This window comes from Biomphalaria glabrata, chromosome 9 (assembly GCF_947242115.1).
Source record: "Biomphalaria glabrata chromosome 9, xgBioGlab47.1, whole genome shotgun sequence".
NCBI classification, from domain to species: domain Eukaryota; kingdom Metazoa; phylum Mollusca; class Gastropoda; family Planorbidae; genus Biomphalaria; species Biomphalaria glabrata.
The window spans coordinates 37,690,989-37,718,149 of record NC_074719.1 but is presented as its reverse complement, the minus strand read 5'-3'; the positions used below and the strand labels follow the sequence as shown (position 1 = coordinate 37,718,149).

Sequence of the window (27,161 nt, the reverse complement as noted above, 5' to 3'; positions counted from 1 at the left end):
AATCATGTGTATTTCCTTGTATTTATTTATAGACATGATGACGTAGAGCGATATATCACCTTCACCTATCCATTAGTCTATTGGGCAGTTGGGGGCACCACACAGGATTCGTCGACCGTCTTTCTCCATTCCTCTATGTCTTTTGCCTTGGATAGAATCTTTTTCAAATGCAGGCTCGTCCATTCTTTTATGTTGTCTTCCCATCGCTTTCTCTGTCTGCCTTTCTTCTTTTTCCTGGTACTGTTCCCTGAAGGAAGGTGGTTGGCGTTTTTTTTACAGTTCATCGTGGGGTCCAATGAGGACGCCAATCGCTTCAGTAGCCCTGTCTCTAATATCTTGGTTTTGCGATGCGGTCTTTAAATATGATACGTAGGATCCTTCTGTAGCATCTCAATTCCATTGCTAGGATCCTCCTCTCTAGCTCTGCAGTCAGCGTCCAAGACTCGCAAGCATATAAAAATGTGGCCAAGACCAGGGAGCGCATCAGTCTGACTTTGGTAATTGAAAATACACCATGATGCTTTAATATTTCAGGTGAACTTATAAAGTGTGGCCACAAAGAGTGTCTAATGCGGTGTAACATTGTGCCCCATAATATCATGATTTGAGCTTTCATGGTACACTTGCCGGAAATGTTTCAACAATATTGGGTTACAATTCCTTGTTTATGAGAACTGTCTTGGAATAGAATCACCACACTATATTTTAGTCTATAACGTATTTGTAGGGTACATTAGAGCTTGGCAGAGACCCCCGCATATTTTTTTGATGGGCCGATGTTAACAAAAGATTCTCAATACCTTGGGTGGGGGACCCTGTTTGCATCGCTTCGGGACCGCCTGTGAGAATTACTGAGGACTTGCTTTAGTAAACAAACAATATTTTTAAAAACTCATTTAATAAAACAAATCTTTAATAAGGGAAAGAAGTGCGCATTTACATCACTATATCTCAATACTGTAATATTTATTTCCCTTTTATAAATCAAACAAAATTAATTTATTAAAAGTAAAAGTTTGTTTGTTTTTAAATCCATGTTGTTTTTTTTTTGTTAAGGATAATGAAATAATTATACAAAGTTTCAACTTAATCAGAGAATGTGAAGTGGGAGAATGAACATACAATGTTGTACCAGACGACAGACGGAGTACGTTGACATAAGTTTTGTAAAATACAAATTATCCGTCTTCCTTGAGCGCGTAGCGCCATGTTGGTCGGATATTTCCGAAACTGTGTCACGAACCAACGAAATCACGTGATCATCCTCTGCTACCTATGGGTATGAATAACCTCGCACTCCCGTCAGTTGACATAGGTATGAAGCGTTTATGATTAAGTCTCTTTACATACGACTGACGTACCAAGTCCGCCTTTCTGTAATCGCATTGATTTCGTGTGTTTTGTCAGCGTATATAATACAGAATGACTCGGCCGTATTTCCTCACTATGTCTAACACAATGTCACTAATATTGACTAGTCAAGAATCACTGGGTCTGTGTTTGTTTTCTTTTTAGACAGCTCAACACTCCAAGACCTGAATACATCGGCCATCGGATATTTGCAACGTTGAGTTCGTCTGTGCGACTTTTGGTGGACAAGGATTTCAGACATGATCTCAAGAACTAGATCTAGGAATATGTTGGCAGCAGTGTTGACAGTTTACGCTTTGCTTACAAACATTGTCAATACCGCTGCAGACGACACATTCGCGTCACGTGATAGCAACACATTTCTCGGCGGTTTGAACACCATCAACGGTGCGCTTGAGCGTCAGAAAAATCCGGAATATCAGGAGTCTCTGAAAAACTTCAAATCTCTTCTTTCAGACAAAGATCTCCTTGGGCAAAGTGGAATTATCGGCAGCTCATTTCTGGTAACTTCCGGAAACGGAAGTAAGAATTCTGGTAATACACCGGAAACTGACGGAAATGGAACTAAAAGGTTACAAGGAAGGACTTTCAATGCTGGAAATAGTGTCGCTGGAAATGTGAGACTGCAAAGTCAAAGATTAAAAGCTGACAATGCAAATCAATCGAAATGTCTGACTGATATTGAACGCCTCATCAATGATGTGAGAAAAGACGCATGGGTGCTACCTTGTAAGTTGATCATTTTTTTTTTATATTAATATTTTCAAAAAAAAAACAACATTTAAAGGCCCGTCTCTTATTACACGTGATAGGACTAATTCTTATAAGTAATCTTAATTTCCTAGTGCTATTAGCAGATGGAATGGGTTGCCTGAATTAGGCAGGAAAACCAATGAGTTTAAGTTTCTAATTAACTTTTACGTCTAGACTTTAACGTAGGACGTAATTATCTTCTCTTTTTATAACTTATTTATCATTTATCACTTATCACTTATCATTTATCACTTATCATTTATCACTCATCACTTATCATTCATTATTTATCACTTATCACTTATCATTTATCACTCATTTTTTATCGTTTATCATTTATCGCTTATCATTTATCGTTTTTCATTTATCACTTATCATTTATCGCTTATCATTTATCACTTTTATTTATCATTTACCATTTATCACTTACCAATTATCACTTATTTAACACTCATTTATCATTTATCACTTATCGTTTATCACTAACCATTTATCACTCATCATTTATCATTCATCATTTACCGCTTATCATTTATCGCTTATCACTTATCATTTATCATTAAACTTTAAAAAAAAACATAACATAACAACATTTCACTGTATCAACCAAACATCTAGCCCTTTAAATGCTATTGTCATAATTTCAAATCACATTACATAGTTTTCCTTATGACTATTAGAGATTGATATTAGTGTCATGTTGTTGTTTTTTTTCCAATTTTAATAGTATGTTATTTTTTATTACCCGATGTTGAAATAAATGGCCAAGTTCGTTATAACCGTTAGTCAGTTTCTCATTTTTTTCTCATTTTTTTTTTTAGTCCTGGACGCATGGGGCAAGCCTGGACCGTCTATACTTCTGGGTCGACTTAACTTCGTAGGCAACTACAGACAGTGTCGGAGTGCTAAGGCGCCCCCACTCTCCGGAGATGCGGGCAGTGGTTTTACAGGACAGTACTGCGTTTTAAATCTGTTGTCATTGGTGAGTTGTGTTTTTTTAGTATTTCAACTAATCATCTAGTTGATGTGTCTGTCTAATATGTTTACTTAGAACTTCAGAACTTGTTTAAGCATTGAAGCCAGTCATTCTGTAGATTTGAATGCTGTGTGCATGAAAGTGCTCTTATGGGGGGGGGGGCAACACAAGCATTACAAAGACACCCTTAAGAGCTCCCTCAAGGAGTGTGATATTGACATTCACTAGCTCTCAAGCGCTCCTCATGGCTTGAAGCCGTGATTGTCGAAGTCTCAAGGCAAGGAGAGTGGCCAGCATAAAAGAACGCCGAGCCAACAAAAAGCTGAGAGAAGAAGCAGGCCTATCCGCAGTAGGCCCAACCTACCCATGCAATGTTTGTGGGCCGGCTTTTTATAGCGAGGATTGGGCATGACAGTCATCTTCGAGTTCATAGGAAATGAGAAATGTCCTCATCTTCGACCACGAAGGAGGAGCTATAGATGCAGATTAGAAAACTAAATGTATTAGTCATTCTCATGTTCATACATCTAATGAACAGTCATTTCTACCCCTCAGGCCAAACTTCGACTCACAGTGCCCCCGCTGCGGGGAGGAAAAGGAAACCGTGTCTCATTTCAGTTTTTACATTCCAGACTTGCTGATCTCCGTCTCCACAGGTCTGGAAAAACCTTAATTCTCCACCTGTATGGTGACATACTTGCACTACGCAAAATAAAAGTGCTTCTGTCTAGGGCTTATGCAAGAGAGGATTTTAACTTTTTAAGTACTCGTTTAAATGGAGTTTGAAGGCGATGATAACCCCCAAATTAAGTCTTTTTTTTTTTAAAGCAAAACTTTAGCATTGTTGCTTATGTTTATGTTATGTAAATAAAAGAATGAAATCTTAATCCTCAAAGTATTGTGTATGATAGTCTTTTTAAAAAACTATATATAGCTACTATAAAGACATCTTCGGTGCTAAACGAAATACACCTAGTTTTATTCAAAGGCTATTTCTAATCGCCTCCCTTTTTAAGATGACCACATGGACGCTACAATTTGACTTGTGAACTTAAATATAAAAGATTTTAAATAAAAAGGAATGATGCTCAAAGTACGTATGTAGTTTGTAGACCCTGAGTCTACATATCGTCTGCTTTCGTGTCCTGCTGACCAATGACGTACTGGACAGTAACTCTCGATTGTAAACTTAGCTAACTCTTCCTTTCAACTCAGAGTGAGGGGCGAGGGGGGGGGGGTGCCGTAGTTGTGAGCCAGGACATTTCAAACTAAGATTTTATTTCAACTAAAAGAAGTTATTAATAGAATCGAGAATCGATTTAAAAAAAAACGTTGCGGGTTTTCTCGAGAGCACACATAAAACACACACATACACAAGGAACATTACCATTGTAATTTGGGAAGCACTACTCGGGCATAACAATAATTTACATATAATTAGGTACAATACACGACGGTACTATATAAAATAATATGGTACAATAACGTACAAAATAATAATCAATTAGATAAGTGACAACATACTAAGGTACCATAAAATAAAGTACACTATAATAATGTACAACATAATATGGTACATAACATATTATATATAAAATAAAGTACACTATAATAATGAACAACATAATATGGTAGGCCTACATAACATATTATATATATATAATAAAACACACTATAACAATGTACAATATAATAAGGTACATAACATATTAACAGTGTTCATTGTATATTTGGCTCGGTGGTTAACTTCCTTTCTTGTCATCTGATTCATTTCGATTACACACAGTTTTGAAGTCGACGAAACAGTAGTCATAGTAACATTGCAATTTCATGTCCATTTCCAGCTTCAAAAAACAAATAGAGCCTTACCATTAATGTCAATTGAAGTGTATTTATTTATTTGTGGACAGAATGTTTCTGCATCTGTTGTGTCTGCCATGTCTGGATTAGCAACTCTACAGGTCGGTTCTTGTGTTCCTGACTCGTGCTCTCAAGATGAGCTCACTATCCTTGTGGAGCTAGGTGAGTTAAGAGTTTGTAGGCTACACCTTTCAACTCCCTGTCTGCCGTACTACAAAGTTTGGGCCACAGACCTATATATATATATTATATCTAGACTGGAAAACGAAAATAAATTCTTATCTGCAATTGATCAATTCACAGACCTATATATATATATATTACAGAGATAGATAGATAGATAGATAGATAGATAGATAGATAGATAGATAGATAGATAGATAGATAGATAGATAGATAGATAGATTGTTATGTATTAATCACAGAATTATATATTCACGCAAATTCATGAAATAAAGCCATTTCCTGTTAGTTTCCATCAAGATTATATCTCAAAACTCCTAGATCGAAATAATTCATGTCTATGGATTTTAATCATCTTATGTACATTTCAATAGATTGATTACCTAGATCTTTTTAGATTACGTATCTAAAGGTTGGAGGCGCGGTGGCTGAGCGGTAATGCGCTAGACTTCCGAACCGGGGGTCCCGGGTTCGAAGACTGGGATTTCTATTTTGGCATCTTTGGGCGCCATAGAAACAGATGACCTTTACATCATCTGCCCTATTGACCACAAGGTCTGAACAGGCGGAACCTTACTCTTTTACTTTTTATCTAAAAAATGCAAAATAATAATTATGAGAGGTAGGGGCTTTAAATTATTGTGTTTTTTTTTTACATTAAATATTAAGCAAAATGCAGGGGCCCCCAAAGAGGTCAAGCCCCAACCGGGCCCCCAGATGATGGAAAATTCCTAGCTACGCACCTCTGCTTCAATTCACATTAACCTTAATGTATCAAAATGCTCCATAAGTACACCTAGTCTCATTCTTTTTTCATCATGTTATATGAAAAACGGCGTCTGATTGTGATTTTAAAAAAAAAATCTACTTCTTTTCTTTTTTTTTTTTTCAATTTTCTCTTTTTCATTGTCTTCTTTTTTTTTTTTTCTTCCATTTTCACTTCTTTGATTTTCTCCTCTGTCGTCATTTTCTTTTTCTCTCTTGGCTAATTGATTCTCAGACCATCTACGTACTTAATGCTAAGGAATACTGAGTTCCTTTCCTAAAGCTATGATCTGTTTCAGTTGCTGTAGAAGAAATGTTAAAATATTCTTTTGCTTGATTAGTGCATGAACTTTTAGCGACGTACATATAATATGAAATTATTTATGTATATATGTATATAGGTCAGGCAAACGAGCTTTATTTCACAGTAGAAGTGTGACTGGACGCGTAGAAATATCTAGTTGTGGCTCAGTTGTACATATGAGCTCAAACAAAGATAAATAACTCGTTTAATTTTTTTGTATATTGTGTATTTTATTAAAGTAATTCCTAGTTAAAGAATTAAAGCTTTATATTTAATATTTGTGAATCTTCATTGTTTGAATTAATAAATTGCATTTAAATCTCCGGCATCACGATCTTAGTAGAGTGTTCAGTAATTGTTAAAATACAAATTTACATACAATTATAATATCAGAAACGCAGTCTGATCAACACAATTTCATCGTAACATCAAGACATCTCTACATCAAGTACTCAAAGACAAAACTTCGTCACATCCAGCACCTAAATATAAATAGTCGATACATCGATATTAACAGCTATATTTTGATACTTCTAAGATAGTTACGTAGTTATATTACATTACACTGGAGGCACGGTGGCTGAGCGCTTGGCTTCCGAATAGGGGATTCCGGGTTCAAATCCTGGTGAAGACTGGGATTTTTAATTTCGGGATCTTAGGGCGCCCCTGAGTCCAACCAGCTTTAATGGATACCTGACATAAGTTGGGGAAAAGTAAAGGCGGTTGGTCGTTGTGCTGGCCTCATGACACCCTAGTTAACCGTAGGCCAAAGAAACAGATGGCCTGTACATCGTCTGCCCTATAGATCACAAGGTCTGAAACGGGAACTTTACTTTGCATATAGATTGAATTTACTTTTAAAATGTTCACGTTCACCTCTAATTAAGAAAGTTTTTTTTTTTTGTTTTGTTTTTTTTTCTACAAAAGGTTTGATCATGTTGAATGTCTCTAAGACCTTTGTTGCCTTGCCAACGGAATGTCGTACAGATGACAGGGAGTATACAAGCGCATCAATAGCTGCCATGTAAGCTTATTGTTGTGTTCTTGCTGTTTCTTTTGACGTCGTTGCTGTTGTAATGTTTTTTCTAATTTTTTTTTTTTTACAAAGGTTATATCAATTCCCTCTGTCTGTGTGCATGTTTGTCTGTTCAAAGGTTTGTGTGCAGGTATTTTCTCCCACACCCAATCTCGAATCAAGCTGAAATTTTTCACGATTATTTCTTTTACCTGACAACACAAGAAACAACAACAAAAAAAAAAAAAAAATACGCTGACGAAACAACATTACAAACTACTATAATCTGCTGGACAGTATAAAAGCACTAATTATATCATTCAACAGCTGCGCTGGGTCGGACAACTATCCCACATGGGAGAGACCTCATGCCAAAGGCGATCTTCTTTGGCCAGTTTAAAGGAGGACGTCCTAACAGGTGCCCCCCCCCCCCAGTAATCACTATATAGATAAACTCAGGTGCCATTTCGCCCTCACTGGCATAGAAGAAAGTAGCTGGCAGCAGTTGGTCTCTGTAAGAGACAGTTGGCGAGCCCTCAGAAAGGCCCCGGGACTAAAAGAAAAGCCATTTATTGAAAACAGTCGCAGAAGACGGAAAGAAAACTTACATAGACCGCCAGCGGACAACGGCGAGATGTGGGGGAAAATATTCAGGTCGCAACTGGGTTTGCGTGTTGTCATGTGAAATACTGCACGCATATTTTCAATCTGCGGAATCCAAGACATTGCCACAATGCGGCGTAGCATACGCCGCTATTTAGTGACGGGTGAAGACTTCCTGAAAGACAAGGTTTGGGCAAACGACTGTGTGCGCATGCCTGTAAAGCGAGGAAGGCGGGAGAGTGAGAGAAGGATTAGAAAGTCGGCGTGCGTGCGTGGTGTCCCGCATGGTTCGGCGACGTAGAGAATTATATATACAGAGAGAAGATTACTTTTTACTCCTCTTTTTTTTCTGAGTTAATTGGGGTATTTCTAGTCCGACTTGCAGAAATAAAAGAGTTATCTTTCTATGACTTTTTCATCAAGGGTTAGAGAGTCCGAGTGCGTGCGTGGTGTCCCGCATGGATGGGCGACATTGAGAATTATATATACAAAATAATAATGAAATTATATATAAAATAATTCTGTTTAAACGAAATTTGGCCAAATTAATGTTCAAGAAACTAATGTTTTATGTATTCATTCTCTACAGAGTCATCTTGTCGATCTTACTTGCACTGATGATCTTAGGCACCCTGTTCGATCTTGTAGTCATCCAGTGGCCGAAATGGGCCGCACAGTTTCAAGGCGAGGACAGTCCGGACTACATAGGTGCCAGAGGATTCATGACTCGTACCAGATACCACCCGATGCCTGATGAAGAGAGGACCACGGATGACCACGCCTCACCATCAGACGAGCAGACGGCTATGAATGGCGAGGTCAGATCTCATGGAGCCCCGATGTCTAAGGGTGGCCCTGAGCCCCAGTTTGTAAACGAGACGAAACCATTGCTTGGGAAGAAGAAAGCGGAGCCTGAGTCTCGTAGTGGTAATAAATAAATAAATGAATACATTTTAGCTTTTATATAGCGCTACTTTCATGCTTATAGCATGCTCAGAGTGCTATGGTCCAAACTCATTTGTGGACCAGTGGGGGTAGGGGGTATCTGGGAGAAGGTTTTCCGTGCTGTCTTTAGGCGCTCAGTAAACACAACTCTGCTCGAGTCTGGTTCGAACCTCGAGTCCCCTTCATAGGTAGCCAAGCCAAGCTAGGTTCAAGCGTACTTAGCCTCTTGACCATGAATGTTATCCTAATAATAGAGTATAAATCAGCTGTTCTCAAACTTTCATTGCAGGACACCGATAGCCATGACCACTTAAAATAATTTAGGAGTGAAATGTCACGTCATTATTATCAGATCTATAAAGTGCATCAATGACAAACAATATTGTATTCGTGATAAGCTAAAGAATGTCAAGGACGCTAAATTGAACTTTACTGTTTCCAACTAAATATGAAAGAATTTAGCTTTTATGCGTGAATCTGTATACCAAACTTAGTTGTCATTTGTTTTCAAATAAGTTTATTGTCGTAGATTGTGAAAGAGGCCGTAGCACATGACCCTGCAGTTCTAAAAATGTGGAGAAAGAAAAAACCTTTTTAAAAATATAGCTTACTAACACTTCCTCTATTTCCTTTATCCTTTACAAACCAAAAGCCTCGCTATTTATAGTTTTTCTACCATGAATGCAAATCTCCAATAAGTAATGTGTCATGATCAGGGCCTGGTATTTGTGGTATGTTAAAAGGTTGAGAACCATCGTCGTTGGCTCAAATATTGTTTTGGCTTTTGTGTCTTAACGTGTCCAATTGTATACGTTATAAATAGAATGAGCTCTAGTGTGAACTTTGACCCTTGTCTTGAACATTGACTCAAACGTTGATCTGAATACCAAAGTGAACATTGGCCTCATAATGGCTTGGCCATTGAAGTGAACATTGGCCTCATAATGGCTTGGCCATTGAAGTGAACATTGGCGTGATAACGGCTTGACCATTGAAGTGAACATGTGGCCTGATAATGTCTTGACCATAGAAAGGAAAATTGGCCTGATAAAGGCTTGACCATTGAAGTGAACATTGGCCTGATATTTCAAAACGATATATGTTCAGTATACGAAATGTGCTAGCAATGACATATTCGTTTTTCTTTTGACCATTGACAATTTGTATTAACTCTTTCTCTCCTTAAATATTTACCACATTCTGGTGGAATCAACGCTGGTATCGTCAGTTAGGAGAGAAAGAGTTAACTCTGAATTTATTTTTTTTTGCAGGAATCCTGTCACAGATTCTACTATCGTTTTCTGTATACACCAACGCTTCTAAAGTATTGAACACATCACAGCCTCCTGGATCTCTGTCAGCCATCAATGGTATCCGCTGCTTGAGTATGTCTTGGGTTGTGCTGGGACATATGTACGTTTTTGGACTAACAAGCGTTGGTAAGAAGTTTGTATTTGTTTGGAAGATGTTCATATAGCAATAATAGTGTTTGTATGTATTCTGAATAATTGTTTCTCAAAGAATAGGTATTAATAGAACTTAAACAGAGTTAGAGTTCAGTCTAAATATAACACCCGTGGCTGAGATAAACCTTTACCATATTTATTTTGAATATTTAGATAGACAGACAGGCAGACAGACAGATAGATAGATAAATAGATAGATAGATAGATAGATAGATAGATAGATAGATAGATAGATAGATAGATAGATAGATAGATAGATAGATAGATAGATAGATAGATAGATAGATAGATGGACAGACAGACAGACAGACAGACAAACAACGTAAATCATTATTGACTCACTACATTTCAACTGTTTTCTACTTCCCAGTCAATACTGCTGAAGAATTGCCTTTGTACATGAAACGTTGGACATTCGACGCCATCTCTAATGCCTTAGTTTCTGTTGATACCTTCTTCACGCTAAGGTAAAATGTCGTGGTCTTTCTACAAGCTAAACTTCGGATACAAATAATAAAAGACCAAACATAAGAAGCAGCTTGATGTGAAACTGGGACATAGAAATATTGTTAATAAACTTACGTCTGAGATCTCTGGATTTTTAAAATTACTTTTTATGGAGAGCTCCAATGGATCACTAAATTTTGATATAGTAGTTGAAAATAAATAAGGTTTTGATTTATAGGTAAAATAAATAAATAGGGTAAGCGCGGTGGCTGAGTGGTAAAGCGTTTGGCTTTCGAACCGGGTTTGAATCATGGTGAAGACTGGGATTTTTAATGTTGGGATTGTTAGGGCGCTTCTGAGTCCAGCCAGCTTAGATACTGACATTAATTGGGGGAAAGTAAAGGCGGTTTGCCGTTGTGCTGGCCACATGACACCCTCTCTTAACCGTGGGCCACAGAAACAGATGACCTTTACATCATCTGCCCTATAGACCGCATGGTCTGAAAGGAGAAAGGAGCATATTTAAAGGGGAGGGTTTTTTTTTAAACTCAATTTCTACTTTATGAATCTGATGTTGGTCTAGAACATTTCTCAGTGTGTTTATTCTCTTTAAAGATGATTCTAGTTTAACACAATTATATTGATCGAACCAGAATTTTCACTGTCTGAACAACTTTGTATTTTTTCCCAACCTCTCAAATTTCTCGGAAATCTCCAGCCCCGTTGTCAGTCAATTTCCAAGCCGGTGTTTTTTTTAATTTTGAACCATGAAGTGAATAGAAGTCAATAGAAGGAGTTGTAGAAACAAGATGGAGGAGTTTTAATTTACATGCCACTGTTTAAGCATTGAAGGAACAGGAGTATCTATGTGCCCCAATCAATGTGCCCCAATCTATGTGTCCAATCTATGTGCCCCAATCTATGTGCCCCAATCTATGTGTCCAATCTATGTGCCCCAATATATGTGTTCAGTCTTTGTGCCTCAATCTATGTGTCCAATCTATGTGCCTAAATCTATGTGCCCCAATCTATGTATCCCATCTATATGAATAATCTTTGTGCCTCAATCTATGTGTTCAATCTATGTGCCTCAATCTATGTGCCCCAATCTAGGTATCCAATCTATATGCCCAATCTTTGTGCCTTAATCTATGTGTTCAATCTATGTGCCTCAATCTATGTGCCCCAGTCTATGTGTCCAATCTATATGCCCCAATCTATGTGTTCAGTCTATGCTCCTCAATATATGTGTCCAATCTATGTGCCAAAATCTATGTGCCCCAATCTATGTGCCCAATCTATATGCCCAATCTTTGTGCCTCAATCTATGTGTTCAACCTATTAGCCTCAATCAATGTGTCCAATTTATGAGCCCCAATCTATGTGCACCAAGGTATGTGCCCCAATCAATATGCCCCAATTCTTTTGCGCCAATGTGTAGCAATAAATTCCAACATCCTTATATCATTCCAATGTTCAATGTCATTAGTGTGCAGCTATGTTCAGGGGAAAACTGTATAAAGACTTTCATATAATAATACTCTCCTGGATCAATAGTTTTTAGCTTTCTCTTCCACAGTGGCCTACTTGTTGCATATTTAACGACTAAAGAGATGTCTAAGAAAGGTTGGAAGATCAATTGGGGACTGTTTTACTTTCATCGATTTTGGAGGTAATTAACTCATTTAAAAGTTGTTTTTTCCCCCTTACTTTTGGTATATTACTCATTGTGTATCCCTTTCTTTACAAAGATGTTGTCTCAACTGGTCAAGACTAGAATTTAGGGATATTTAGGGCGCCTTTAAGTCCACTCAGCTTTAATGAGTACCTGTTTATTAGTTGGGGGAAAATAAAGGCGGTTGGTGGTTGTGCTGGCCACATGACACCCTCGTTAATCGTGGGCCACATAAACAGATGACTTTTACATCATCTGCCCTATAGATCGCATCACTGTTGATGTAGGGCAATGTCGTCTTGACCTTGCAAACTTCTTACTATAAAGCTTGTTTTATTGACTTTCTTGTTACGAGTAAACAATGTCCACTTAAACTGAAGTTTATTTTTAAAAAATGTATTTCTAGATTGACCCCTCCTTACATGATGGTATTGGTAATAGGCCTGGGGCTACAGAGGTTCATGGGGTCTGGTGCATTGTGGGCCACCGTTCAGCCAGTGGACAAGAGCAACTGTGAGGACAACTGGTGGACCAACTTGTTGTACGTCAATAACTTAGTCAACAAAGACAAAATGGTAAGCAGTTACCGTCATGTTCACTTAGATATATGTCTGGAAGTTCCACATTCAATGTTCTATTTTGAGTAAATTTGAAAGTTAGTACGAATACAAAGGGAGGTTTTCTTGAAACAAAAAGTTACGTTTGACAAGAAACAGATTTATAAACTGATTCAATTGTACCAAAAAGTATTTATTTATTATTTAGCAGGCAACAGTGACCTTTCAATATGGCTACCTAGCAGTGGTGTAGCTAGGGAAGGGGGAGGAAGGTCCAAATTAGAAAAAAAACCCGGGCATCTACTTGAGTGGTACCGCCAAAAGTGTGTCCAAAATTATTTTATATTAACATTAAATATTACGCCATTGCCATGTTAACTTGCTATTCACGTTGTTATTTAAATTAGTGACTATTTTGCATGTATTCCACACATTAGACTTACATATTTATTAAGTACATTATCTCATGTCATGATTTCGACTTTCGGAATGCAAGGGCCTCTAAAGAGGTCAGGCCAAGCTACGCCACTGCTTTCTAGACATTGTCTATTTTGTCTATTTATTTCAAAATATTTCCCAATCTTCTTCTTTTCGTTTGAAAGGTTTTTTTTTAAATTACCTTTCATTTTATCCCCACCTCATTTCTTAATATTGCTTTCTCTTCTTTTTCTCTCTTACTGAATTTTAAAACTCAAAGTGTAAACAAAAAAAAAGAAGATTACTGTCATAAACTTTTTAGTGCGAAAATCCCCGCTATTGATGCTTATACTACGGCCTGCGAATCACATTTGGCCCATTGCAGTGTAAATGAGAAACTTCAGAAGTTCTGACCACGGTGCATAATGATTTTTTTTATTTTTATTATGCGGTCCGATACACATGTGTCGGTAATTTATATGGTGTCTTTGTCGAACAATGTAGACATCATTAAATAATGTCAATCTTACATGTTAATGCATTTGTTTTTTTGCCTTACCCAACAATACATATTTTTTTTTTTTGTTTTACGTGACTAGTGTCTAGGACACAGCTGGTACCTGGCCAACGATATGCAGTTCTATGTGTTGTCTCCCTTGATGCTGATCCCTTTTGTCTTGTAGGTACAACCTCAATTTTTTTAAATAATTTTTGGACATCCTGATTTATTTTGTAATATAGTAAATTATACACACCTCTTTCCTACTTTGAATAGATAGATAGATAGATAGATAGATAGATAGATAGATAGATAGATAGATAGATAGATAGATAGATTTAGATAGATAGATAGATAGATAGATAGATAGATAGATAGATAATAATAATAATAATATTAATAATAATAATCTTTATTATCCGTAAGGAAATTTGTCTTACAATTTGTGCATTACACCAAACAAAAAACATTATAACTATAAGAAACCAGAGTGTACATTCACACCAGACTCACTCATAATTTACATGTGACAAAGTTTATACCAGGTTGTTCTTATTTAATGATTTGATTGCCAGGGGAACAAAAGAGTGTTTGTGTCTGTTTGTCTTTGCTATCGGTGTCTTGTATCTCTTTTGTGATGGTAAAATCACAAAATCCTGACACAAAGGGTGATTCTTTATTTCGAGGATCTTGTTAGCTTTTTTATAGATGTTTGTCTCAAACAACTGCCCAAATGGGGTTTGTTTTTTGCCAATGATTTTGCCAGCAGCATTTAGGATTCTATTAAGTTTATTTTTATTTTTAATGCTCAGATTGCCATACCAGGCAGTGATATTGAAACTTAAAATATTGCAGATGTGAGCGTGATAAAACATAGCCAAGGCCTTTTCGCTAACATTAAACGAGGACAGTTTTCTTAGTAGTCGTAATCTTTGCTGCCCTTTTTTGCTGATATAATCAGTATTTGCAGTAAAATTTAGTTTATTGTCTAGGATAGTACCAAGGTATTTAAAGGTTTGCACAATTTCAATAGTCTCTCCAGCTACAGAAACAATATCATTTTCCTTCTTGTCCCTACGAAAATCGATTATCATTTCTTTGGTTTTTTTTACATTTAATAATAAAAAATTATCTTTACAGTATTCCTCAATGTGTTCTAATTCTTTGAAATACTCATTTACGTCTGAGCTCTCTGAGAGCAGGGCAAGAAGAGCCGCATCATCAGCGAATTTTGTGAAGGAGCAACAAGAACTATCGGATTGAAAATCATTGGTGTACAAAATGAACCACAATGGCGATGTCACAGCCCCCTGGGGCGCCCCTGTGTTAACTATGCGTTCATTAGATATAACATTGTTTACCCTAACCCTCTGAGCTCTATGGGTCAAAAATTCATTAGCCCATAGTATTATGTATGGACTAATCTGCAACGCTTTCATCTTTTCAATGAGTAAATGAAGTTGTATAGTGTTAAAAGCTGATGAGAAATCCATAAAGAGCAATCTTACATAAGTGTTCGGTAAGTCCAGATGTTTGTAGACACAGTTTAAAATATTTAGGATGGCATCGTCTACACCTTTACCCTTTTGGTAAGCAAATTGTAAAGGGTCTAACTTATTACAAAGATCATTCAGAAGAAACATTTTAACCAATTTTTCTAAACATTTAGATAGATAGATAGATAGATAGATAGATAGATAGATAGATAGATAGATAGATAGATAGACATAGACATAGACATAGACATAGACATAGACATAGACATAGACATAAATATAGATATAGATATAGATATATAAATGAAGGCAAGCCATTGTCGTTTTGCGATTAGTCCGCGTTAATATGGTTTTAAATTTCACCACTCAAATGTCAGGTTTGTATTAGAGCTGCATTGACTGTGCGGTGATTTAAATAGCCCAAATGTACGAAACATTTTCGTCGAGATCCTAACCTGAGTCCTTTATTCGGAATCTACGTGCTTAGCCAAAGACTTGAGAGCAACGATATCTAGTAACATACTATACATTGGATGTAATTTTGAAAATTGTTTATTTCAGTCATCGCTACGCCGGCGTCATCAGTTGCAGCATCTTTATACTGGCACAGTGGATTACAGCAGGCGTTCTGTCGTCTGATAATGGCTGGACTACAACATTACTCGGCATGAACGTCAAATCAGAGTAAGTCTTTCAAAACTTGCAGAATTGTTTCTGTATGACACAGGTCGATAAAAGCCAGAGTCATCTGGAAGCGACAGACCGAAGGCCATGGTCTCCTTCATGACCCATTCTCTGCACATGAAACGTCTGGCAACTAACCAGACGATTAGGGCAGGCAGGCAAACTAGGCAGTCGTCTAGGGCCTCCGATTGGTGGGTGCCTCGCAGAAATACTCAAAACAACTTTTTTAGAGAAGAAATAGCTAAACCTGTACCCAACGTTATTGTTTGAATACACCAAATTCACTTCGTCTAGGGCCTCAAATGATCTAAGGCTGGCCCTTAAACGAGATTACCAAGGAGGATTTTTTGGCAAAGAACAATGCAGCTGCTTATTGAAAAAGATATTCCTCAGAAACGGGGGAGATGGATAGGCCATACCTTTTACAACCCTGCATCCAACATCACAAGACAAACTTTCACCTGGACCCCTAAGGCAAGAGGACGAGGTGGACGACCCAGAAATACCTGGCTTCGAGATTTGGATGCAGACACTAAGTAGATGAGCAAGACAGTTGGAAAGATTAGCCCAGAACCGAGACACCTGGAGGTGGCCTGACGAGACCACAGGCGGAGAGAGAGAACATTGACATAGTATACAGACTATATTAAGAATGAATAATATTTATCCACACAGAGTGATATATCTTTTAGGTCAAGTTCCTATGCAACAAAAAAACATTTCCTAATGTCGTATCCATAAGTGTTGGTTAGTATTTGCTAACGAAAAAATTAATCCTTAAGTTTTACTAATTTTAACTCATATGTATCTAGTTAGGACTTTCATAACATCCATAGAACATTTACTACATGTTGCTATATCTTATCTTATCTTATATTATACAGACGTTTCTTCAAAAAAAGAAGATGATTACGTCCTACGCGTCATGCATTCAGTCATGCATATTAACCAATGACTTAAATTCTGCCAAGTCACTGATTTTCCCGCTCAGGCTACCCATTCCATGCTCTAATAGCACTAGGGAAGAAGGAGTATTTGTACAAATTTGTCCTAGCATATGGAACGAGGATTGTGCCTTTATCTTTATGGCTTTCTGAGTATTTTATTAGATTTTGTTTTTGTATTTGAAGATTATGGTTGAGTGTTTTATATATAATTGCTACTTTACTTTTAAGTCTTCTGTCCTGAAGGCTTTCTAAATTTAGTGATATAGCTATATTTAGCTAAAATAAATGGAAACCTAGATCTAGTAGTTTTTACTCTCAATCTACAGGCCAGGATCACTGAATTATTTCTCCTACTATTACATTGCTCCCTATTGCCGGATTGGACCTTACGTTGTCGGTGTTCTGGCGGGCTATTTACTGGCCGTCGGCAACGGTCGAGTTCGCATGGACAAGGTAAAGATAATTAAAAAGACGTGATTTTTTAAAGATGAATTAATTAATCTTATGGCAGCTTTTTCACATTACATTATTCACGAGGAAATTTTGTGAAGATTGTTAAACTAAAGAAAACTTTAAAATGATAAATACATTGTCGCTGCTTAACAAAAACGTTCGCAGAAAATTTGAAAGAGATAAACTATATCAATTATATTCATGGTCTTAAAATTCATCCATTATATCAATGGTCGTAAAATGTATCCATTAATTCCTTGAACTTAAAATGTATTCATTACCTCCTTGATCTTAAAATGAATCCATTACGTACATGATCTTAAGATGTATCCATTCATACTTATCCGACCGTTAAATTTATCCATTATATTCATGGTCGTAAATTCATCCATTAATTATATCCATTGTCATTGTATCCATTGTCGAAAAAGGCATCTATTATATCCATGGTCATTAAATGTATCTATTATATTAATGGTCATAAATTTTTCCATTCTACTAAAAGGCATCCAATATATCTAAGGTCGTAAAATGTATTGCATCCCCCATCAAGTTAGAGAGAGTTAATCTCTAAGCTAAATTTATTAAATCTAACAAAATTTAGGTAGCAAAAGCACAATAGATCTAAGTCGTATAGTTAAAATAAACTCATTTACGCCACTGTTAATTCTGGAAACACGTTAATGAAATGGTTAATTGCTAAACGTCTACTTTCCAGTTGACAGTTTTCGTTGGCTGGCTGGTCAGCACAGCGTCGGCACTGGCCGTAGTTTATGGACTAAGGGGCGACATAAGTGGGGAGAATCCCAGCAGTGTGGCGGTCGCCGCCCTGTACAACGCTGTGGCTAGATCCGCATGGGGAGTTTGTGTATGCTGGGTGGTCATCGCCTGTGTGTCCGGCTACGGAGGTAAGTGTTGGTCAGTTAATTCGTGTAGATATAACAATGATTACGAATATTTTCAATAAATAGCTTCACTTTAAGATTAGCGGTCACCTACAGGTTATGTGGCTGTTTAGTCACTATACTTAAGCCACCAGTAATGATCCACTAAATATCTAAATAGAACTGTCTGATTAGAAGAAAAGGGAAGACGAAAGTTCAGTTCCGTTTCAGACCTTGAGGCATGAGGCTAAGGATGTTTCTTTATGGCAGACGGTTTCCACGACTGCCTTGTGGACATCCCAGCGACTGACCGCCTATGTCAAACTTAGGTCAGGTATCCATTTGAGTTGGTTGGATTCCTGGGCGCTCTAAAAATCCCAGACTTCATCGAGGTTCCAGCTAGAGACTGATCCACTTGGAAGTAGTTAAACGCTTTACCGTTCTGTTACCATGCCCAACTCCACAGGTAACACAATGTAATACAAATTGCCAAATCCACACTTCTTTCATGAGAATAAATAAGCTCTAAATCAGTCATTCTGCTAGGTGAGTTTCTAGCTTTGAAGCAAAATAGGATATCATCAAACGCAAACTAAGACAGAGTAATTCAAAGCATCAGCTAACGAAGCTAGACCTCTCCATGTGCCTAACGTGAGCGGCTCTTGGAGTGAGGTTGAACACCGTATGCCCTTCAGTGAAGAAGAAAAATGGTTGTTAGGACAGTAAATGCATCCTCTGTTGTGTCTTGCAGTCACTCTTCAAAACCTTACTAGATCTACTCAACGAGATTAGCAAGTAGCATCATTACGTGCTGATACATCATCAATCGAGCTTTAGTTTTAGCATTGTTTAACTCTTTCTCTTCGTAATTATTTACCACATTCTGGTGGAATCAACGCTGGTACCGTCAGTTGGGAGAGAAAGAGTTAAGTACCGGGGAAGGGAGAAGAGGCAGACAGAGTGAAGTGAGGATATCATAAAAGATTGGACGGGCCAATCATTGAAAGAGAATCTAATCAAGGAATGGAGAACTACGTCGACAGATCATATGTGGTCTCCAAACGGTCCAACAGACAAGGTCACCAAGGCCGAAGGGATACCTGTCCCTAGAAGGTGAAACTTCGGAATCTCTTTAAATCCAGAATGAGTAACATGAGTAATCTTCTATAATAACTACCAGTGTCTACATTCTAATTGAAAATGTGTAGCGAAGCCAAGAAATGTGTACATAACAATTAGATGAAGTATCAAAGTTTTGATCATGGTTAGTCGTTTCTTATATGACCATTCTGTAAAAATTAGACATCTGCACTTTGAATGGCTAAGCCATGAAGAGAGGCCTGTCCTTAAATTTTGTTTGAGTTTTTATTGTTTTTTTTTATTACAAAGCTTATATTAACTCTGTCTGTCTGACCAAAAGTTTGTGCACGTTATTTCTGCAACACCCGATCTCGGATAAAGCTTAAAATGTGCCAATTATTTCTTTTACCTAAAAACACGAGAATCAATTTTTAAAAATTAACCAATTAGTTAATTAACTATTGGTCATTAATTACTTTGTTTTGGTATCTCAAACAAGGGAAAGAAATAGTACTTGACTGAAGTGGTGATAGGCCTATAAGTTGAATTTGTCCCTTTTATAGAGTCTGAGACTTATTACAAATTTAATTACATGACTGATCCAAACTAATTGATACACTTAATAAAAGCTTTGTTTGTTTGTTTGTTTTTTAAAGTATTTTTTTTATTTTGTTTCTTATTAAGTTATTTAACTAAAAAAACAACATGCAACGTATTTTTGTTATATTACCGTCAGGTCCAGTCAATGTCCTGCTGTCCTGGCCACCTTTTGTAGCCCTGAGTCGCTTGACCTACATGGCCTACCTCATTCACCCCACTGTCATGTATATTTACTTCGGTAACCAGGAAACCCTGTACACTCTGAATGACACGAACATTGTAAGTAGACAGATTTATTGATACAAGGTATTTTCTCCCCAACGCCCTCTATTACCTTGGGCTCAGACTGGGTGGAACCTGGAAACTGGTCGGATCTTTTGAAAACGATTCTAACGAATTTCATAGAAATTTGACAATTTATATATATATTTTGTAAAATAATTACAAGCTAATTGACCACACATGGTGGTGGTGTTTTTTTTTTTCCATATATACCGTAATCATCGTAAAAATTAAAATAGACTATTTGAACTATTTTATTATTGCATCGACTCTTTCTTCAAGAATTTTTTTTAAAATATTTTTCTCCTCTCCTATTGCTGTATTGCTCATTGTAGTATTTTCTTCCTCTCTCTCTCTCTCTCTCTCTCTCTCTTGCAGAGGCGTAGCTAGGAATTTCCTATCGTTTGGGGGCCCGGGGGGCTTTACCTCTTTGGGGGCTCAGCATTTTGCGTAATATTTAATTTTTAATGTAAAAAAACTCATCTGGGGGCCCCCCTCAAGTGTGGGCCCGGGGGATTTTCAAATTCTCCCCCCCCTCCCCCAACCCTAGCTACGCCACTGCTCTCTTGTGTTATAATGCTTATTGCTGTATTGCTAATTGTAGTTTTTTTCCTCTCTCTCTTGTGTAATGATGAGTATTGCTTTATTGCTAATTGTATTTTTTTCCTAAAGTCATATCTCTCCCTTTCCCCATCTTTCTCCTGGGCAAACACTTTCCCTAGTTTCTGGTCCAAGGATGCTTGCCAGGTAGTCTGGAATGCGCCACAGGCTATGGCCAGGATGGCACTTGGTCCAACCCTGCCATCCTTCGTGACTACAATTAGAACGTAATAGTTTCATTTCTGATCTCTGAAATTTTTTCTGAAGTCTGAAATTATTTCTGAAGTCTGAAATGTTTTCTGAAGTCTGAAATGTTTTCTGAAGTCTGATTTTTTTTTCTGAAGTCTGAAAGTATTTCTGAAATCTGAAATTATTTCTAAAATCTTAATAATTTCTTAAGTCTGAAATTGGTGAAGTCAAAGCTTTTTTTTTCCCAAATGTTTGTTTCTGTTATTACAAATGACGTCCTTGATTTGATGTAAAAATCTTGTTTTTAAACTTTCTTTCAGGTGATATCCTATCTTGGCATCCTGCTTTTTACCTACTTAGCTTCGTTTGTGCTGATGCTTGCAATCGAGTCTCCAATGATCGGACTTGAAAAAGCGCTACTCCCAAAGAAAAGACACTAGCCTCTACAATAACAACCTGGACAGTTTTATATATACACGCACTGCCTACGCGCGGCCAAATCCATGACAAGGCTACACACTGGTTCTAAACTCAGAATATTTATAATACTAAGAGCAATGACAAACTATAGACTTAAGCTGGCTATTCCGAGACGACTAGTCACTACCTTTGCCCCCGGGCATTAAACGCCTCTTCCTAAGGATCGTCAATCACGCATTATTATATATCATTACATTGTCTTCATCCAAAATTGTGTCTGCCTGAGTTTTTTTTTTTTTTTGTTTTTTATATTAACATTTTAGTTATTATATTATAATTAATGCAACATATCTTGATTTATGAAGCTGATATTTTATATAACATTTCTTTGGGAAATACCAATAAAATCATACTTTATATTACTTGAAACATTACAAATGATTTTGAGGCTAGAAAGACATTTAACATAGTTCTCAAACACGAGTTAATTTTGTTAATACCGTTTTGGATAAAAAGCAAAGCTGACATGCTGATTTATTTTTTTTTTTTAAATCGCGAGTAGGATTGACAATTTTGTCTACTTTTCAGGAGATTTTTGAGTTTTCAGGAGATTTGAATAATTTCAGATTTCCAGGACTTTTTCGTATATTTTGCAATATTAGGAGATCTCCATGGGGTACTGGAAAATCAGGAGGCGCAAAAAGAAACCCTGCTATTTTATATAGCCTAAGCTACAATGTTTTAATTTAATAATTTACACCTAGAATTAGCGCGGAGCCCAATGCGGCCGCATAGGTGGCCTAAGGCGACCCTGATCATTTAATTTTATGTCAGTGACGGCTTTAGAGGCTGGAATCCTCTCTTTCCAAGATCCTGGACTAAAAGATTTTATAAAATAAAACCTCTGCGGTTGTACGCCCGTGTCTCCTTACAGGTCACGAGCATGAGGTTTTCCAGACCTCTCGAGACTTCTAGTCTGTAAAATGCCGTCCCGCACGACCAGAAAGCCATCCCGCACGACCAGGGAGCCATCCCGCACCAGGCTGGGACTGAATGGTTCTCGTCTTACTCCTCGCAGCGAGGAAAATAGTGAACCAAAGGTAGTGAACCGTTTAAGGTATCAACCAACTGGACAATGAACTGTCATGCATTCTGCTTGTTTTCAAGGCAAACCTGGGCAGTCTTCCACCAGGAGGGGAGAGGGGGGTGCCTTTTGTGCTCCCAGTCTTCTTCCAAGTCTAGAGCTGAGTCTTACCTGAGCTCAAATTGAGTTTTAAAATGTCAGTATCTGTATCCAAAAACTTAATAAGGGCAGTCATTTTAAGCTTTCAAAAACAACAGCAGCTTGCTTATTAGTTTAGCTTTATTAGTAACTGGGTAAGCGAGGTAATGTGAAATATTGTGCTCATCCTAATCTTAGGAAGCGAAAACAAGTGCCTTATCATTATATGTGTAGTATCATTGCCACTTATGATATACACTTGAAATGCAAAAGGTGGAATCTCTTTCTTATTGACAAATTCTTAACAAGTGGATAGCAATATGCCTAATAGTAGGTCTAATGCCTGCATGTTGTTTTTCTTGTTTTCACCCACTCACCACACAGCAACTCAAGGAATAAACTCTTGTCAAGCAACTCATTTTATTAATAAATTGCAAGCCTCTATAAAGATGTCTACGTGTTCCGGACACATGACTCATTCTGTATTAACAACAGGACACACTAACAAATCATGCGATCAAGCTCAACAACTCTCTTGAGTCCAGTCAGTCTCTCGTGAATGTTTTCCCTTGTAGGTCAAGTTCGACAATATTTGTCATAAAGGCTATTAAAGATATGGTCTAAACAAGCCGGGTGGCTGAGTTGTTAAGCGATACGCTTCCGAACCTGGGGTCTTGGGGTCGAATCTCGGTGAAGACTACGATATGTAATTCCCTGATATCTAGGGCGCCTCTGAGTCCATCCAACTCTAAAGGTTACCTGACTTTAGTTGGAGAAAGTAAAGGCGGTTGGTCGTTGTGCTGGCCACATGACACCCTGACGCCGTTGGCCATAGAAACAGACGACCTTAACATCATCTGCCCTATAGATCGCAAGTATCTGAAAGGGGAACTTTTCTTTACTTTTACAAACAAGTCACTAAGTGCCGACAATATTTGTTGTCACCATTATTATAGACATTGTCTAAAGAAGTGAATATAGCTCTAATGAATCACCATACTTAAATGTTATTTTTACAATGCTCATATTAACTCATTCTGTATCTTTCTTGTACCGTATGTTTCGATTTGTGCAATCCATTTTCGACCTCTTCTACTCGTCAATCTTCATCAAATTTTGCACACAAGCTCATGCTCGATGACAAGACATGAATCAATGTTTTATATAGAAAATTTACTTGGTACTAAATTAATGGAAGACAAATCTTGTGTAGAGTATCAGACGATTAGAATTGAAGGATAGCTAAACTAAACTAATTAAATTAAGATTATATCAATGACGTATTTATAGTATTCAATTATAAAGAAAAATCTGTAATGGATTTGGTTATTAACATTGTCTCAATTACTATTTTCACACAATTTTTCATTGTACAAAAATGCTTTTAAATTACGACTAAAAAAGCAATAGTAATATATTGTAAAAACAAATAATTAGATACAAAACAGTGATAATGCAACTTCATAAGGCGTTAGGCGAATGTGTGTGCTATTTCTAAAAACAACGCTTCGATTTATGTATTACATTTTATCCTAGTTTTTAGTGGTTTCAATATAAGCTTTTTTGTTGGTTGTTTTTAAATTGTATTATTAGTATGTATTACTTAGCATCAAGGGAGTCCAGCACTAATGGACCAGTTTCCTTATCATCTTTTTATAAAGCATATATCAACTCACTCTTTCTGTCTGTCTAGTAAAAAGTTTGGACATGTTTTCTCCCATTTCCCATTCTCGGATCCAGTTAAAAGCTTTGCACAACTATTATTTGAACCTGCCAAGACATAAATAAAAAAAAACAAAACCAATTAGTTAATTAATTATTGCTGATTAATTATTTTGTTTGATGTTGAAATAAGGGAGATTGTTGCTACTTGAGAGATTCGGATGTATATATGGATTTAATTCCCTTATTACTTTCTAGTTCGTCTCTTTCTCCCACTTCCCATTTTCGGATAAAGGCTGAAATTTTGCAAAATTATTGAGTATTTTGCTTGTTAAGAAATAAATTTACATTGAAGCTATTGGCGTTCGGATGCCAAATACCAAAATGGACGCCTCAAGGATAGGTCCTACTTTATAGATTGTCTAACAATTGCAGCCTCTTGTTTATATTTAATTTATTTGATATTTGATATGTAATATTTCATCTACTTCTCGGTGGGCTCCTATACCCCATAAAGTTTTTTCCCCATTTTGCTATGGTCTATAAAGGCAATGGGGACTTTACTCCGCCATATATTTAGAATGTTTCCAGCGGTAATTTCCTGTAGGATGTATTTTTCAAATTTCAAGAGTATTTGCTTAGTTCTGTAAGCTCCTAAGAGACCTAATGGTCATAAGAAATTCACGGTACTGCAAGATCTGTTGTCATTGGAAATTCACAGTACTACAAGTCCTAGAAAACACACACTATTGGAACAATGGAAACCCTTTGGAAATATGTGGTATTTCAATTCCCTGGGTACGCTATTCTGCCTCAATGTGGCACTCGGGTGGAAACGATCGCAAGAGGAATTGATTAGGCTAAATGAATAGCAAAACAAAACTCCTGTGGGAGTGTCCAAGGGAATTTCGAGAGCTTTCCCATTGCACGGTGCGGAGTTGAAAGAGAACTTCCATGTCCCTGTCTATAATCCATGCGACGTTCCTCAAGGGACCGTTACACTACTGGCGAGGGTAAAACATAGGAAAATGGCGGGGGTTCCCGGTGTGCTCGGCCTTCGGCCATGCATTCTAGTCCATGCGCCCGTAGTGCCAGAAATATTGGGAATAGAAATGTTTTACATAGACATTGACTTGGACCTCTTCCAGACAGAACGTTTTGTTCAGGCAGGCTTACACACCTAAGAGTTCGAATAGCCTTCGGCTCAGCTCTTTTGACAATTACGTGTAATTGATTGATTGATGTAATTGATATTGCTATCCCAATAAAGACATATAGGTCATAGTAAATACACAGTACTGCAAACACATAGGAAATAGACAGTACTGCAAACACATACGAAATACCGGTACAAAGTACTGAAAACACATGAGAAACAGGCAGTACTGGAAGTACATGGAAATAATTTTGCAAGACTATAGTATTGGAAGGTCCTAAAGAACAAAGAGTGAACAAAATATTTTGAAATTGTCGCCAAGATAATCAAAAAGTGTCAGTAGAGAAAGACTCGCTGATCAGTCGTACCCGGTCGTACCCAAACATTATATATTTTGCCTACAAAAATTATTTCTTTGCTGAAGACATTTTCTCAACCCAGATAAACCAATGCTACTTGGAGCAGATTCAATGCTTCATCAGCACAAGAGAGCACATCATTGTCTCTAAAAGGAAATGTCTAGATCAGTGGTTCCCAAACTTTTTTGTCTCGTAGACCCCTTGCCATGTTTTCTGGTTTTCGGTAGACCCCCTGCTTAACTTATATTGCATTTTTGCAGATTCATAAACTCGTTTTTAAAACTAATTTCTAACTGTAGTGTAGTGAGTTGAAGAGTGAAAAAGTAATATAAAGCTACATCAAAAGTTACAGAGATCTATCTTTTTTTGACTGATAAAATTTAAATTTAAACCAAAAAAAAAAAAAAAAAATATGTATTGCTGGAATCACCAAACACACTAGAAATGTTTTTTTTTTGCATGTTCATCATCCGTTATTACGTTATTATGTTTCATATAGAAATTTTTTGTTCTATCAATTAGTCCTTCAAACATTAAATATTAATTAATTAATCAATTTGCCTTAAATATCATTTTAAAAGTTTTCGAAAAGAGCAGTTTCTAGTGTGTTTCTTGATTTTTCACATCTGGCTCAAATATTGGGCCCGCGGAGCTGTTTTCACTAACATGAGAGGGGTCAAAGTCGAGTTACTGGTGCCTAAATCAGTAAGCTTTGGCAGGAGGGACTCATTAGCCTTGGCTTGCAGCCCTCCAAGCAAAGGAAAACAGAATTCAATCCTCTGCTGCTTTGCAGCTATACCCAAACATGGGAAAGGTTTCGTGGGTCAGCCCTGGGGATAAATATGGAGCAGAAGACCATTAGGCAGTTTGCAGCTTTAAGGCTCATCCCAACGATGTGCCCTTGAACTATAGTGTTTCTTAAAGAAATTTGTTGCATAATAACTGATTTACGTTTATGTAAAACAGTTTTTAAAACTACTTCAATGGCTGGTAAAATCAATGTTTTATCTATAGTGTTTCCATATTTGGCTATAGGTAAAGAGATCTTATAAGACACTCACAAATCACCATCTTTTCTATATGATGTTGAAGAAAGATTGTGTGGGTTTATTCTGAACTTTATTTTTGAGTTTTTGAAATTTTTTATCACCTTTATTTTTTTACGAGGGTAGCATCGTCTCAAATAATCCTCCAGTGTAATTGGTTTCATATGGTCATAAAAAGGCACTTAGACATCCGCTTATTTAACCAAGGAAATAAATAATCTATGATGTAAAATCTAGATTTCTTT

At 37.1% G+C, this 27,161-nt stretch overlaps 1 protein-coding gene across 1 annotated transcript; it reads left to right on the top strand.

The window, feature by feature from the left end:
* Positions 1-1,306: 1,306 nt before the first annotated feature.
* On the top strand, positions 1,307-23,851 carry LOC106067117 (O-acyltransferase like protein-like). Its single transcript, XM_056040747.1, has 15 exons — positions 1,307-2,100; positions 2,946-3,106; positions 5,011-5,122; positions 7,140-7,236; positions 8,420-8,757; positions 10,047-10,214; positions 10,612-10,708; positions 12,268-12,360; positions 12,770-12,938; positions 13,937-14,016; positions 15,894-16,016; positions 17,290-17,416; positions 18,135-18,324; positions 20,117-20,259; positions 21,372-23,851. The coding sequence occupies exons 1-15, from the start codon at positions 1,611-1,613 to the stop codon at positions 21,489-21,491; spliced, it is 2,508 nt and encodes an 835-aa protein (XP_055896722.1). The 5' UTR covers positions 1,307-1,610; the 3' UTR covers positions 21,492-23,851.
* The last annotated feature ends 3,310 nt before the right edge of the window (positions 23,852-27,161 follow it).